At 27.0% G+C, this 14,495-nt stretch overlaps 2 protein-coding genes across 2 annotated transcripts; both read right to left on the reverse strand.

The window, feature by feature from the left end:
- Positions 1-329: 329 nt before the first annotated feature.
- Positions 330-2,620, reverse strand: LOC149062180 (uncharacterized). Its single transcript, XM_089219277.1, has 2 exons — positions 700-2,620; positions 330-603 (listed from the first exon to the last, which is right to left on the reverse strand). The coding sequence occupies exons 1-2, from the start codon at positions 959-961 to the stop codon at positions 518-520; spliced, it is 348 nt and encodes a 115-aa protein (XP_089075403.1). The 5' UTR covers positions 962-2,620; the 3' UTR covers positions 330-517.
- Positions 2,621-2,759: 139 nt separating this feature from the next.
- On the reverse strand, positions 2,760-13,673 carry Lac (septate junction protein lachesin). Its single transcript, XM_015513946.2, has 6 exons — positions 13,357-13,673; positions 5,817-6,058; positions 5,413-5,669; positions 4,339-4,602; positions 4,122-4,261; positions 2,760-3,352 (listed from the first exon to the last, which is right to left on the reverse strand). Exons 1-6 carry the CDS (start codon positions 13,400-13,402, stop codon positions 3,216-3,218), a joined length of 1,086 nt encoding a protein of 361 aa, XP_015369432.2. The 5' UTR covers positions 13,403-13,673; the 3' UTR covers positions 2,760-3,215.
- Positions 13,674-14,495: the final 822 nt, after the last annotated feature.

Genomic DNA, 14,495 nt, shown 5'->3' on the forward strand with positions numbered 1-14,495 from the left:
ATATGTGATTATCACATTTGTTTTTCATTACTTTTTTGTTTACTCTCGTAGTTGCCTATCGATAGGTACCTACCGATTGGATATAGATTCGATAGGTATCGATAACATATATTTTATTGTAGTTTCATATTACAAATGTTACCAAAATTATGTATTATAGTGGCTATGTCTAAAATAATCTAGATACCTTACACAGAGGCGGATAGGCAAAAAAAAAATTACCGGGAAAATATTTATGGGGCGGCATTAATTATTCTACTATATATGGTATACAATCAGGGATACCAAAACTTTTTTTCCGATGAGACCTAAAAACAATTACACAGATATTAGATATAGATGAAAGATGAATAATATAAAATAATTCAATAACTAAGTTTTTGAAATCTTAAAAATTTATTTTGATTATACATGTTATAGGTATTTCATACAGAATACAAATTTGCTTAGACGCTAAGTAAAAATTAATTGAAGGTCCTAAATGTAAAAAGCCCTATGGATTTCATCTTGTAAAAATTTACACCACTGCATATTGGAAGGGGGCGCACATGGAAAGTCCCGGTATCCCGGTGTGCCTATCCGCCCCTGACCTTACATAATTATCTGGAATAGGTATATAATTATTTCATATCGGGTCCGTAAAGTAAATTATTTGTGGTCACAGCAAAAATAATTAAATAATAATTCATATTTTATTACCTTTTTTAATCATATTCACAGGTAAGAATGCCAATGCGCTTATTAATTTCACAGCTTGTCTGAATTGTTTATTTTCTTTGTATTTTATGGCTAGTCCTAATTCTTGGACTTTTCTCCAAATAGATTGATTTAAGTGAAAATAGCATAATTGGATTGTTACTTCATTTTCAAATACATCTTCAATTGCTTTTATCACAGCTTGTTCGAAATCAATCGAAATCACTTTAACCGAAGAACAATATTTTTTCAACACCAATAGCATTTCTTTATAGGTTTCTTAATTTTTTTTTGCAGTAATACGTACACTATCGGTAAATTGTTTTCCCCTATTTGAGCATGAACAACATATACTTGAAAGAAACCTTGTGGACAGGTTGCAAAAGTGCCATCCATAAATATATCTTTTGATGATGACAACGGTTTTAAACATAGCTGTGAAGCAAAAACTAGAATTCTATTCTTATTATTTTGGTTGTCATAAAGAAGAAATTAATTACATGTTTTAAATCATTGTCGGTAGTAATACTACCATTGCATAGGTTTTTATGAACACACACCCAACGTTTACCATTTTTAACAGGTTTTAGAAAAACAAACAAAAAATTTTGGTATCCCAATTTTATTTTCCCGTGGCTGGTTTCAAAACATTTTATTAAACAATCCATTGTTATAACCAATAGGTACGAACTAGACGGATGTATTCGAACTAGACGGATGTACAGCGATAACTGACGAAGGTAAATTGGTCAGTCAGCAATAAAAGATTATTATTTATCAAGGGAAATATTTTATTACAGTTTACTAGAAATAGTTAGTATTATAATGCTAGTATAGTAGTATAGATGAGTATACTCAAAAGTTTATAATCCATCAAGATTCGTACCTTATTGTGATATCTTTTTTGTCTAAAAATATTATTAGGTATTAGGAATAACATTATAATTTATAATAACGAATAATACTAGTATAAATGTATTACTTATAATAATAATAATATAAAAAACTTTGGGACATTTTTTTACATTTTACATAATAGTTATAGTACTATGTAATATAAATTATTTTCATTTTGAACTTAACATCAGGCGTAATCAGGTTTTAAATTAGACAAGGATGAAATGTATCTTTAAGACACCCGTCGATCATTTAAATTCCAAAATAATACAAATATAGTTTCATTTTTGAAAAGGCATTTAAATCGAGCCCTAATCATTACAAAATACTGTCTGAGATCATCAAAATATTTAAAACCCAATTAGAGGGTAAACAATTTTTAAGAGAAACTTAGAATCTAAAAATGTATAATATTACATTATTAATTACAGACATCAATTGGATTGGAAGATCTATTGATAGTTAGATTCATAAAAACATCAAATTGCCTAACTGAACAATATTATTTGAACCTCCAATAAGTGTGAGAGTTGTCACTACAGCGCTCTGTTGGTTCAGAACTTGCATACAGTCTATAATTTCCAATTTTAAAGAGGATCATTAAATTAATTTGTAATTAGTTCTTTTCATGAATGTAATGTACTACATATGTGCAGAGCCATAACTAGAGGTCGGTGACATAGGCGCCAGTAGAGTAAGTGACGCATTTGACTTAAGTTAAAATTGGTTTTTTTTTTTATAACATTTTTTTTTCTTATATAATATTTTAAGTTTTATTAAAATTAAGCGTAAATGTGTAATGTATGAACATTACATACTGGATTGCGTCTTGATGATGTTTATAAGTGTTTACTACATTAACATATATATTATACACTAATATATAGCGTTATTTTAATAAATACGTAAGAATGTTGTATTATTAAAAATATACTTATAAAATAAAAAACAAAAATCAGCGCCAAAATAAAATTAACTGAGGACGCTAAGGAGCGTAGTTACGACACTGTATTGTGTGTCTACAGCATTTAGATTAATTTATACAATTATCAATTGTAGATCAGTATATACCAAGGTTATGTTTAGAAACACTATTTGAAAACATTGCCTGATTTTCCAAATTGGTCATACCAAACACATTAGATGTAACACATCTTTAGCCAAAATAAAATATAAATACAATTTTTATTTATAAAAATTATAAAATTACAATTAAGAAAATAGTTACTTAAAATAGTACTTTTAAAATTAAGTAAATATATATATATATATATATATTTTAAATGGACGGATCATTTATTAATCTAAAAATAAAGGAGAAAAAAATATAGACATTTGACAACAACTAAGTGATAAAATAATATTGGTGCTTACACTATGATAATTTGTTCTCGGACGGAATGATTATTTTTATATCTAAATATATAATATATACCCAGCCATTAAGTATAAAATAAAGGCACTAGCAGTTGTGATGTTTATGTATACATTTATACCTATGATTATACCCATAAATAAGTTAATGGGAGTTTTAAACAAATGAAATATTGGATACTGTTGGCAAAGATTTTCAACTCTTCTGGCTACACCACTATATTCATGAATTGTTCTTGAACGGAAAACTAATTTAAAAGGTAAACAAAGAATAGGTATGTAGCAATCAATAATGAGACATTAACACTAGCAGTTTTGATGCTGGAGCTTCTTAAGTGTGATGATGGTTGGCCACAGGCTGGTGGGCATACTGGAATTATTGTTTCTGTAAAGTTCACAAACAATAAGAGTAAAATTGCGTTAAAGACTACTCTATTCATATTAAGAAGAAACAGAGGCGGCGACCAGTTTTTGTCGGCAGAGGTCTGGCAACACTTGTTTATTATCTGCAGTGTAGTTAAGCCTACTCCATCACACATTAATGGACCGCCAGAGTTTCTTCCATAGACCTTTAAGCTAGCCTATAGGCCTATAGTTTCTTCTTTACATGAATGGAGAATAGAAATTATAAGGAATATATTATAAAATAATTTGATAATAAATACTACAATACACTAGAATTATAAACTACAATTATAAGTTGTTTCTATTACATGCATTAATGTATAACATGTACAATAATATTAGTAATACCATTAAGAGAGCACCATGCATGTGTTATCTCTGTCTTACAAAACATACAACACATCACATTTTACGTTATAATAAAACATTTTACACTGTTATACCTTAAAATGTTCTAAAGGTCAATTCATTCTAATTTTTTTTTTTTTTTAACACTAAAATGTTGAAGGTACATTTTATAATAGACAACACACACAGATGTGGTAATTAAAAAAATAAATTTAAAATCTCTATGCTCAGAAAAATAATACAAAGCAATTTAGATAAGAGAAACATTTCAAAATGTTTTTATGCGAAAATAACCATAACATTTGTTTGAAATGTTACATTTTTTTTTTCATTTTGCCAACAACACTTAAGTAAAGCAAGTTGAAAACTATAAAAATTATATTACTGAAACTAATATTTACCATAAAGATTAACTGTAACTTCAGCAGTTCCTAATACATTTGATGCTTTGCAAATATAATCACCATATTGACGTTTTTCAATTGTTATAATACGTATTGTAGTGTCAGTAAATTCATCTGCAGTAGCAAAATGCGAGATTCTAAATGAAAAGAAAAATTGCAATCAATGTTTTCATCACAATAAAAACGTTTTCAAGTACTTAACAACCAAGTTTACCTGTAATGTTGATTGTTGGATAGTTGTATTCCATTATTTATCCATATAATGGCTGGTGGAGGATAAGCCTCAACATGACATTCTAGATCCATGTCATATTGTAGAGCTTGTCCCAAACGAGGCTTGGGAACTGTTATAACAGGAGCGAATTCTACCTCTATGGCAATATTACGTCTGGCACCTTTTCCAACACCATTTTCTGCTACACAGTAATAAGTTCCACGATCTTCTTTGGTTATGGCCGGAATTTTTAAAATGTTACCTCTACAAGATGGAAAGTATGCTTCTTAATTTAAGTTAATAATTTATTTGTTTATAAACAGTATCAAAAATCCATAAGCCCCTATCACCCTATCTTGTTGGAAAATCAATATTTAATATTTAAATACGAGTGTTTTTTATAGTAATTAGTATGGAGATTCTGATTAAATAGCATAATATTTAATTTGTTTTCTTCAAAAATTTCCAAAATATTTTTAACCAATTCAATTTTCAAGATAGTCATATTGATGATGATAATTTTTAAAACAGTTAAAAAAAAAATGAAAATATTTAATAAAAATCAACTAAGTTAGAGCAAATGTCTTTGGTTTTTACTAAAATTAATAGTAAATATTTACCTAAACAAAACATTAATTATATGATTAAATGGATCTCGATTAAGAAACTGATTTTTTTGTAAATATCTAATTACTAGTGAATCTTTAATGATAAAAAAATTAAAATTATTGATAACAGGTATTTTGTATGTCAAAATACATAATAGTTCAAAAAAACATTTATGAACAAAAATGTGATAAATCAAGATTAAAAATATCTTCTGAACTATAATTAAGATTATTTTTCTAAAAAGCTTCACTATAAATAAAAATAGATTGTCATAAAATACAGATTACCAATAAAAATTGATTTTATCACCCAATTTGTGATTAGGAACATACATTTAACTATTAACTCTCTCTAAATACTCCAACTTAGTTGATCTTTTTAATTTTTTTTTTTTTGTAATTAATGCAAAAACTGGTACTTTTAGGATTTACTGTATATATTTACATATTTTTTTATTATTAGTACCTGTAAATGGATCCGCCTGTGGGTAAAATAGCATTATTTTCACGTCTCCAGGAAACTCTCGGACTAGGAAATCCACCAGCATAACATTCAAGTTTTACTGGTTGACCCTCATTTACAACCAATGATCTAGTTGAGTTATCAGAAATAATAGGAGGCCTGCGCACTTCTAATTCTACATCAGCAGATATTTTGTTGTTCAACCCAAGCAAGACTTGACAGCGATAGAAACCAGCATCAGTTTCTTGAATATCTTTTATCTAAAAATTTTAATTTTTTCAAAATAAATTAAAAGACATATACTTAAGTTATTAAATTATTGATTAACACACACACATATAAGACAAATATGGTATATTGAATTTTTGGTGAAAATGTATTTGAAATTTGGATAAATGTTTAAATACCTGTAGTGTGTAACTAGTGCTGTCAATGTCTTGTCTTAATGAAAATCTCGAATCCTTTATAATAAGTGTGCTTCCAGATGAAAGCATTACAGGTTCAGTTATTTTTTCTTTGTCAACCTTAACCCATAAAACAGGGAAATCCATGGCATATAAAACTGAACATGTCATCTCTGCAGTGCCACCAATATCTTTTATAGGTTTTTGTGTTATATGAGATATAGTGGGCGTCCTTTGAGAAAAAGCTAAAATTAAAATTAAATATTAATAATTTTACCATACAATATTTTAATATTTATAATATAAGTCATGATATATGTAAACCAAAAACATGATGCACAACTAATATGTTTGATCACCTACTACAAGAAGAAATAAAAATGGATATTGGTCAGTTATTAGATTATTAAAAAAAATAACTGATATTAAAAAACTGAGTTAGAAGTGTTTTAGAATAAAATAAAAATAATATATATTTCAGAAAATAGAAATGTCAATAAAATTTAGTAATTGTGTATATGTTAAAGTAGGAAATCGGGTCACTGTGCATAATGCCTGATTTTTAAGGACAAAGTTGGAATAAGTTAACATTGTTAGGCACTTTAGGTTAAATATTATATACATAATAAATCAAATAAAGAGTACTTAAATAATCACAAAAAAACTTGAAATAGATATTTCAAATATTAGTTACCTATTATAATAGTTTTTAAATCTATTATTTAGTATGGTACCTACTGGTTACAACTAAAAAATGATTTGATATGAATAAGACGAATATTATTTATTATTAAATTATAGCTATTTCAATAGTTTTATTTTGATTAATTATAGGATAACACATATGATAGCATTATATTACTTTATTTATTGTCTGTGATAATCCGTTTCATACTAAAACGAATGCAGCTTTAAAAGTTTTTAGTATTGCATATTTCAGGGTGTTTGCATTTTTTGTGCTATTTTTATAGGTAAGTATCACGCTATTTGACGCGAGTGATCACGAGTTACTATTTTTAACTTACGCAGCGCCATACATGGTACAATCAGCTACAACACTTCAAGCCATATACTCTAAAATGATCCATATGTTACCATAGAGTGGCAGAAGAAGTAAGAGGTGAATTTTAATCAGTTGAGAAGGTCATAGCTAACGTTATATAGACTTTTAGAAAAGCTACAAGTCAACTTTTTGAATTCATAGCCCCTGAAATAAATCTACCTACAGAGCCTGTAATTACCCGTTGGTGTACCTGGATCAACGCAGCAAATTATTACTGCAATAATTTAAGAACAATTCGTTCTATTTTTGAATTATTTGACACTGACGATGCAGTCAGCATCAAAGAAGCGAAAAAACATGTTAATAAAAACGGAATAGACATTGATCTTATTTTCATCAAATCAAATTTTTTATCTCTTACTACATCTTTAAAAAGATAAACACAGGGGTTGTTATTATCTGACTATATTGAAATAATTAATGATTTAGAAAAATCGTTTAAAAGTCTACGAGGTCTAGTTGAATTGAAAATAGTAATACAGTTAAAATTAAAACAAGTTTTAGAAAAAAAATACTGGTCTATCACTTTTGAAAAAATTGTCTTGCATTTTATTGGGTATAAGAGACATCAAAGAATTAGATGGATTTCCAGATGATATTTCTAGTATTAATGTACTTCAAGTTTGCCACTATCATATCGGTCAACGTCCGAACGCTTATTTTCAACGTACAAAACATTTCTGACCAATAACAGAAGATCGTTCAAATTTGAAAATATTCACAAACACACAATACCACAGTGCAATTTTCAAGGTATAAACTAAAATTTATAATTTATTATATTTACCCACTTACTTACTGATTCATTTAAATTTACCAATTATGTTTGCAGAATGAAAAAATCATATATTTACAATGGTCTACAAAAAGAACACTGGAATATTTTTTAGAATTAGATTATAAATAAATATTATTATAATTAATGAAAATAATTTTTTTTAAATTTTTTTTAGAGCATATTTAATTTTTTTATTTGGCATATTATAATGCATATTTTACCATTTTTTAAAGCATATTTTATATTTTTTTAGTGTTGGAAATCTCAGGCCCTGATTATCACATACGATACAAAACTATTATGGCACTTTGAGTTACAAAATTGACCAGATTTTAATTCATTTGAATCTGTGCTGGGTATACAGTGGCTGTGCATTGCATACCAATGCACGATTTCCTATCATAAAATATTTATAAAAATTATTGTTTCTGAATATTATTTCTGTACATTAGATTCAAGTTACTTTTGAATATAGATAATAAATATTTATATTTGTACGGAAATGTTATCTAAACCAATTTTTGACAAAGATATCATTTATATGTACCTCATCGTGTACATTTGTTTTTGAATATTACTTATTACATAATTGATTTTTTAACCTAGTTATAAACAATAATATTTCTTATTGCTATTGCCTAATTTAATTTATACCTACATATCTTAAATCAAAGGCGTGCGCACAGAGTATGCAAGGTATGATTTTGTTACACTACGGGCAAACACTTGGGAGAAAATGAACAAATTAGTAACCAAAAGTGTAAGATGAAATGTTATGCTCATTAATATCTGTGGGAGAGGAGCATATTTTATCTGCACATGCCTATGTCTTAAATATTTAATACAACAACTATTACTCTTGAATAATTATATCAATTTTAAAAATGCATAAAATAGAAAATCTCTACACATTTTTATAATCGAAGGTTTAGTTTGAACATATTTTTAATAGTTCCAGAATATTATAAATTAATGAATGTGAAAATTATTTAAATTGAGATTTTCCTATAAGATTTTATAGAATAAACTTCTATCTGAATTTTAAACTTTAAAGACTTAAGCTATACCAACATATTAGTGAATTAAAATCATATATATTATATTAAACAAGTCTATAATGGTCAGTTAAGTAAAAAAAAAATGTTTTTGGAATTTAAGTGAGGTGAAGAAAAAATGTATGCAACTACAAATTAAATATTATGTAATTCATAATAATTATTTATTTAAGTAAATAGAATATTATATTTACTCATTCAAATTTTGATAAAATTAAAATTTAGAGCAAATTTATAAATATAAAATTAATTAATACTAACACAAAGTTAAGAAAATTTTATTTCCATGATAAAGCTACTCATTTAAATTTGAATATTATTTATTAACTTAACTTTTAACCTGTCTGTATTAATAGTGAAATGATAAACTTAATTTAATATTTGTAACTATCTATTGATTATTTATAAAAAATTAACTTCACTTAAGTTAATAGTTAGTATATAATTTAAGTTTTCTAATTCTTAATATTACTAAGAAACTTAATTAAAAATTTAATTAATACTAATAATTACTCCTATTAATGTAATTTAACAAAGTTAAAAAATATCATTGACTTGCCAGCCTGGCATTTCCTCAATAAAATTTAAAAAAATTAACATTTAATATATAATAGGTATATAATATTATTATTATATTATATATATGTCATTCTAAAATAATACAAATATTTGAATCATTGGTTGTTTAATTACCAATAAAAATCATCCAAGTGAATCATAAAAAATTGTTTAGCTTAGTTTTACTTATAAGACTTACAAGACGAACTATAGATTTAATTTTTTATTTGTATACCTACTGCTAAACCTTCAAGATCTGAGAACAATGGCATCACAATCATATTTTTCGTGTCAATTGCCCCAAACATTTCTACATGGATAGGTTATTTTTTAAGGGGGTAAAGATATTTTTATATTAAGCTTTCACTACAAAATAGGCTATATTATGTTGATTTTAACTAAATGTAATAAATTAAGGTTGTACATTGCTATATTTTACCAATTTACTCTAGAAATCAGTTACTTATTATTGTCCTGAATTTAACAATTTTTATGTTTAAAAAAAGTATAGATCATTAAAATCAGTCCATAATATTACTTTTTTGTTCCCTTTTTAGTTTTTATATAAAAAAAGTTTAACAATTTGTTAACTTGGATGGCTCAATGTTTTTTTAAAAGTGTATTAACTTATTTATCAAAACCTGCTGCAAACTCATCTTTAAAATTATTTACTATCTCTAATAGATACTTCATTCAAATCAGCAGATTTTATGTAAAAGTCATCAAATAGTAATGCATATGGTTCTTCAGTGGTTTCTTGAAAACATAAGATACTTTTAAAAGTATATATTTCAATTTACTTATTTGAAAAATGGAAAATGTATACAATAAATAGATAGTATTATTACCTACTTGTTTTTGATATTTTACGTGTGGATTTTTTGAAATAATTGAATAGTGTCCAGTTGTATCAATTTTAAGAACACCTTCTACTTCAGTATTATTTGATATTATTATATTTTGAAAACATTTTGTCTATCCAAGAGATTACTTATTAATGGAGAATTGCATATACCTATACAATGAAAATTACAATCCTTTATCAGCTTTTCTGGTTATTCAATTTCACCATTGTAACCTAGTTAGTTCTAGATAAAAACACTAGGATCACTAGTAAATTCAGCATAACATTTTTTCGTACCACAATGATAAATCAAGGGTAAATATATAGTATTTATAGATGATAATCAATGCTAATGATTATATCACTTACTAATGAACAATTTATTTGTTAAGTGATTTATGTATGGCCGTATGGGTATAATATGAATATTATTCAACTGAGGAAAATTGCTATTTAGAGAGGATGATCTGTATGTACCCACATACTATAATAAACGTATCATTGCACAACCTACCAAAAAGCGTTTCTTTAATAAAATTGGCTACTAATAATGTATCTTCATATAAGTCAACAATTAAATTATTTTTGAAAAGAAATATAATCATCATAACTTTGATTTCTTCAATTTGAATAAAATATATATTATGAAAATCTGTTAAGTACTAATCTATACTAAAACTTAAAAGAACAATTTTTAATTATTTAAATTGTAAAATTTTTTTACTACTAAAATTACAAATAAGATTGCTTAAAATTAGCAATTACAATTCTGATATTTATGCATTTTACCCAAAATGTTGCAATATATGTAGGCATATTAAAAGTAGGTACTATTATACTCAGACGTAAACTTGAAATTTTTTGTTCTATGATGAAGGTACAAGATAATAGGATATTAATAAGATATTCTATATTAAAAAAATGTTCTAGACAATTTGATTAAATAATATATACAATTACAGTTGTGCTACATTTATAAATATATAAATTAAGTTGAAATAATTTTTACAATATTGTTATCAATAGTTAGAATATTAGAAGTAGGTATGTTTTTTTTATTAAAAATCTTTGTATTCTTAAACCAAATAAATTATAAATTACCTATCATTCCATAACTCTAGCTTTGAAAAAAGCATATCTATTTCAATCATTAATATTTAACATATAAATACTTAAAGGGAAAAAATTATTATGTTTTCATTATATCAATATAATCATTATACCTAAGTGCTGTGTGGTTATTTTTCTAATACACTTATTTATACAGTTCTAAGATAGATTTAATACCCATTGTATAGGTGAATACTTTTCTAAAAGAAAATACTTAATTACTAATTTATGGTGTTTGTGTACTATGTTAACTATTAAGACAATTGTCTATATTATGCACGGGAAACATATAGGTACTACTGATCTATTAACAAGTGAGATACATTTTTTTTAAAGTATTTAAGTAATACCAAAATGTTAAGTTGATAACAATTTTTGACCTACACTGATATCAGTATTGCTACAACATGTATGCGATCAGAAGTGTTCCCATTAATTTTTTTGAGAGTATACTATATTACCATCAAATATAAATATTTAATACAGTAAAAATATTTTTCTTATGGTTTATAGAATTAAAGCCAGTAAAGAGTGTGTCAATGATATGGAAAAAATGTTTAACCAAATTTTTTATACATTCCTATAATATTATGTATATTTCCTAAATCTTTATAAATATTGTATAATAATGGTATAATATCGATTATGATTGATAGCATACGCAGTATACCCATAATATTGAAAAAAATTCTTGAGAGTATACGGCGTAATGTAGCATACCCTATGGGAACACCCCTGTATGCGATACATATTTATAATTTTTTTACTGATATTTTGTTTGACTTATTTTGACATTGTTAAATGTAATCTTGTACCTATTATTTTATATTTATATTTCTAGGTAACAAATTAATAGTAGTAAAATACAGAGAAAAATAACATAATTTTAATTTGACTGTTTTAAATTAATTATCAAAATGGTACCTAGATAGATCACATACTAAACAAATAATCAATAATTATTTGATTGAAATTATTACTAAATTTAATTATTTTGTAGATTACCATAAAATTTATCATTGAACGAGGGAATTATATAAATGTATTAATAAGGTTGACAAATGGGTACTTTTCTGTTATCCCTACTACCGCGACTACTCAATTCTGTTATTTCAACTACTATATTACTATCCAGAATTCCAGATAGTTCCGTATTTTAATACATAATACACATCATGAATTGCAATTTATGTAATAATGTATATTAGTATAACGTTTTTTATTAGCAATCACATAAATTATCACAGTAGTGAAGAGTTATAGTATAAAACCACGATTTAAAATAGTACTAACTTAAATCGTATATAAAACATAAAATCATCAATATTATCACAAAACGTCAAATTACAAATTCTAAAATTATCACAGCAGTGGAAAGTTATTATAATATAAAACAAAAAGTCATCAAAATTATCAATAAAACGTCAAGCGGTAGTCGCGGCATCGAGCGGTAGTAGGGATAACAGAAAAGTACCGACAAATGTATGCTTGTACCAAAATCGAAAACTGAACAGAAATACACTTTTTATAGATAGTTAATTTACATTTAAAAAATAGTACAAATATTATGCTTCAATAGTGAAAAAGAAATTGAAATTAAGTAGCATAGAATTTAAGTAGATACTATTAATCCCGAGATTGTGATAATAAAGTTTTTTCTATATGCAATACGTTTAGAACAGCTTCGTACTACCAAAATTTAAAAACAAAAATGCTTGGAGCGCACGACTATAAATTAAATTATAATGACTACAGATATATGTCATCGTTGGAGTACCACACTAAATTTAATGGACACGCAATATGTTATACTGTTAAGTCTAGATAATATAAAAACTTTGAAATATAATTGTACCCAATAGATACAAGAATATCAATGCTGACTGTCACTTATTAAAATCGCCAAAATCGGTCGATAGATCACGCCGTTCTAATTTCATAACATATTAATTATCATATCGACAGGAGGGCCACTCCCCGATTCGACCAGGACAAAAAAAAACGCGTTAACGCCCGGACTGTAGTCAATCGTGAGACCATCTGACCCGAGTAGGTCAACAAGAAAGTCCATTCGGACCTTTCGTAAAACTCCACAGCAGTTATCATTGTTGATATGTATTGTAAGTGATACTCACCGAGGTTGATGCACAACACAACGAGAACGCTGTAGACATTCTTCATCTTGGGAAAAGCCCGTTAATTCTCCGCGCACGGGCGGCCGAACAGGACGGAATAAAATGCCGCGACTGAACGGCGTTAATCGAACGCCGACCGAAAGAGAAAAATACTTTTGAAAAAAAACAAACGTTTACCGAAGTAAAGGCGTAAATAAAAAATGGATACCGCTCGGCCAACGGGCGCTGACGATCGAATAACTGACGAGTATTGCGAACGTCGTGTCGGCAGCAGGCAGACGGCAGTGTGACAATAGCGTCGTTGTTGTTGTTGTTGTTGTAGTGAGTAACGCGTATCGTATACGTAACGAACTCTGCCCCACCTGTGGAATGCACATGTTCTTGGGCCGCCGGCCACACGAAGCGCCTCCAACGGCGGAATGATTCTTTTGTTTTCGGCTGATAAATAATAATAATACGTATACTTGGAGGTGGTACCATGGAGGAATAATAAACGTACATCTAGAATTTCGAACTCCGGAAAGGGGCTTGATCTTTGGCATACTACATAGGTACAGATTCAGTCCACAGACTATACAATAATGTTATTTTTTTTTATATTTTTATATTAGATACATATTATTTTCGTTCGACAGGCCCGTACATGTCGGTCTACAATTCGACAAGATATAATTGTTGATATATTTACAGCTATAATAAGTATCAAGGTATTAGCTACGGTTACTGAGCTACCAAGTATCGTAGCCATTTGTAGCCTATAGCCTACCTATACTGCAGTATAGTGACCCCTTTTATTTTTATTTTTCAACTTGGTTAGCATTGCACAGTGTCTTTGTTAGTGATCAACTGAAACTAGTTATTTCATTAGAGAATTCAAAAATAAAAATTCATAGTAATTCTAAAAAGCACCGACAAAAAAATGTAACTTTAAAACGAAAAACCGTACGCAATACTTAAAATGTATAAGTATCTCATTAATATGTTTAATAGCATATCTAATGAAAAATTTCAAAAGAATTTTAGCATTTTAACTTTTAAATTTATTTTCTATAAATGTCGATGAAAAATGTTATGCAAGGTTAAAATTCTTGAATATTTAATACAAGATTCCTTATGATATGTTTTTCGTGTAGATGGCA

The sequence above is a fragment of the Diuraphis noxia genome, unplaced genomic scaffold (genome assembly GCF_037042655.1).
Source record: "Diuraphis noxia isolate RWA-SAM2 unplaced genomic scaffold, SU_Dnox_SAM2 contig0001, whole genome shotgun sequence".
In the NCBI taxonomy this organism is placed as follows: domain Eukaryota; kingdom Metazoa; phylum Arthropoda; class Insecta; order Hemiptera; family Aphididae; genus Diuraphis; species Diuraphis noxia.

What these genes read in the sequence shown, in the direction of transcription:
- LOC149062180 (XM_089219277.1), bottom strand. Translation starts at nt 961, where the DNA reads ATGCTATTGGTGTTGAAAAAATATTGTTCTTCGGTTAAAGTGATTTCG. An exon ending in TGTGAATATGATTAAAAAAG is followed by an intron (nt 604 to 699) that starts GTAATAAAATAT and finishes TACCTATTCCAG; the next exon opens with ATAATTATGTAAGGTCAGGG.
- Lac (XM_015513946.2), bottom strand. Translation starts at nt 13,402, where the DNA reads ATGAAGAATGTCTACAGCGTTCTCGTTGTGTTGTGCATCAACCTCG. An exon ending in ACAGGCGGATCCATTTACAG is followed by an intron (nt 4,603 to 5,412) that starts GTACTAATAATA and finishes TCCATCTTGTAG; the next exon opens with AGGTAACATTTTAAAAATTC. An exon ending in TCCAACAATCAACATTACAG is followed by an intron (nt 4,262 to 4,338) that starts GTAAACTTGGTT and finishes CTTTTCATTTAG; the next exon opens with AATCTCGCATTTTGCTACTG.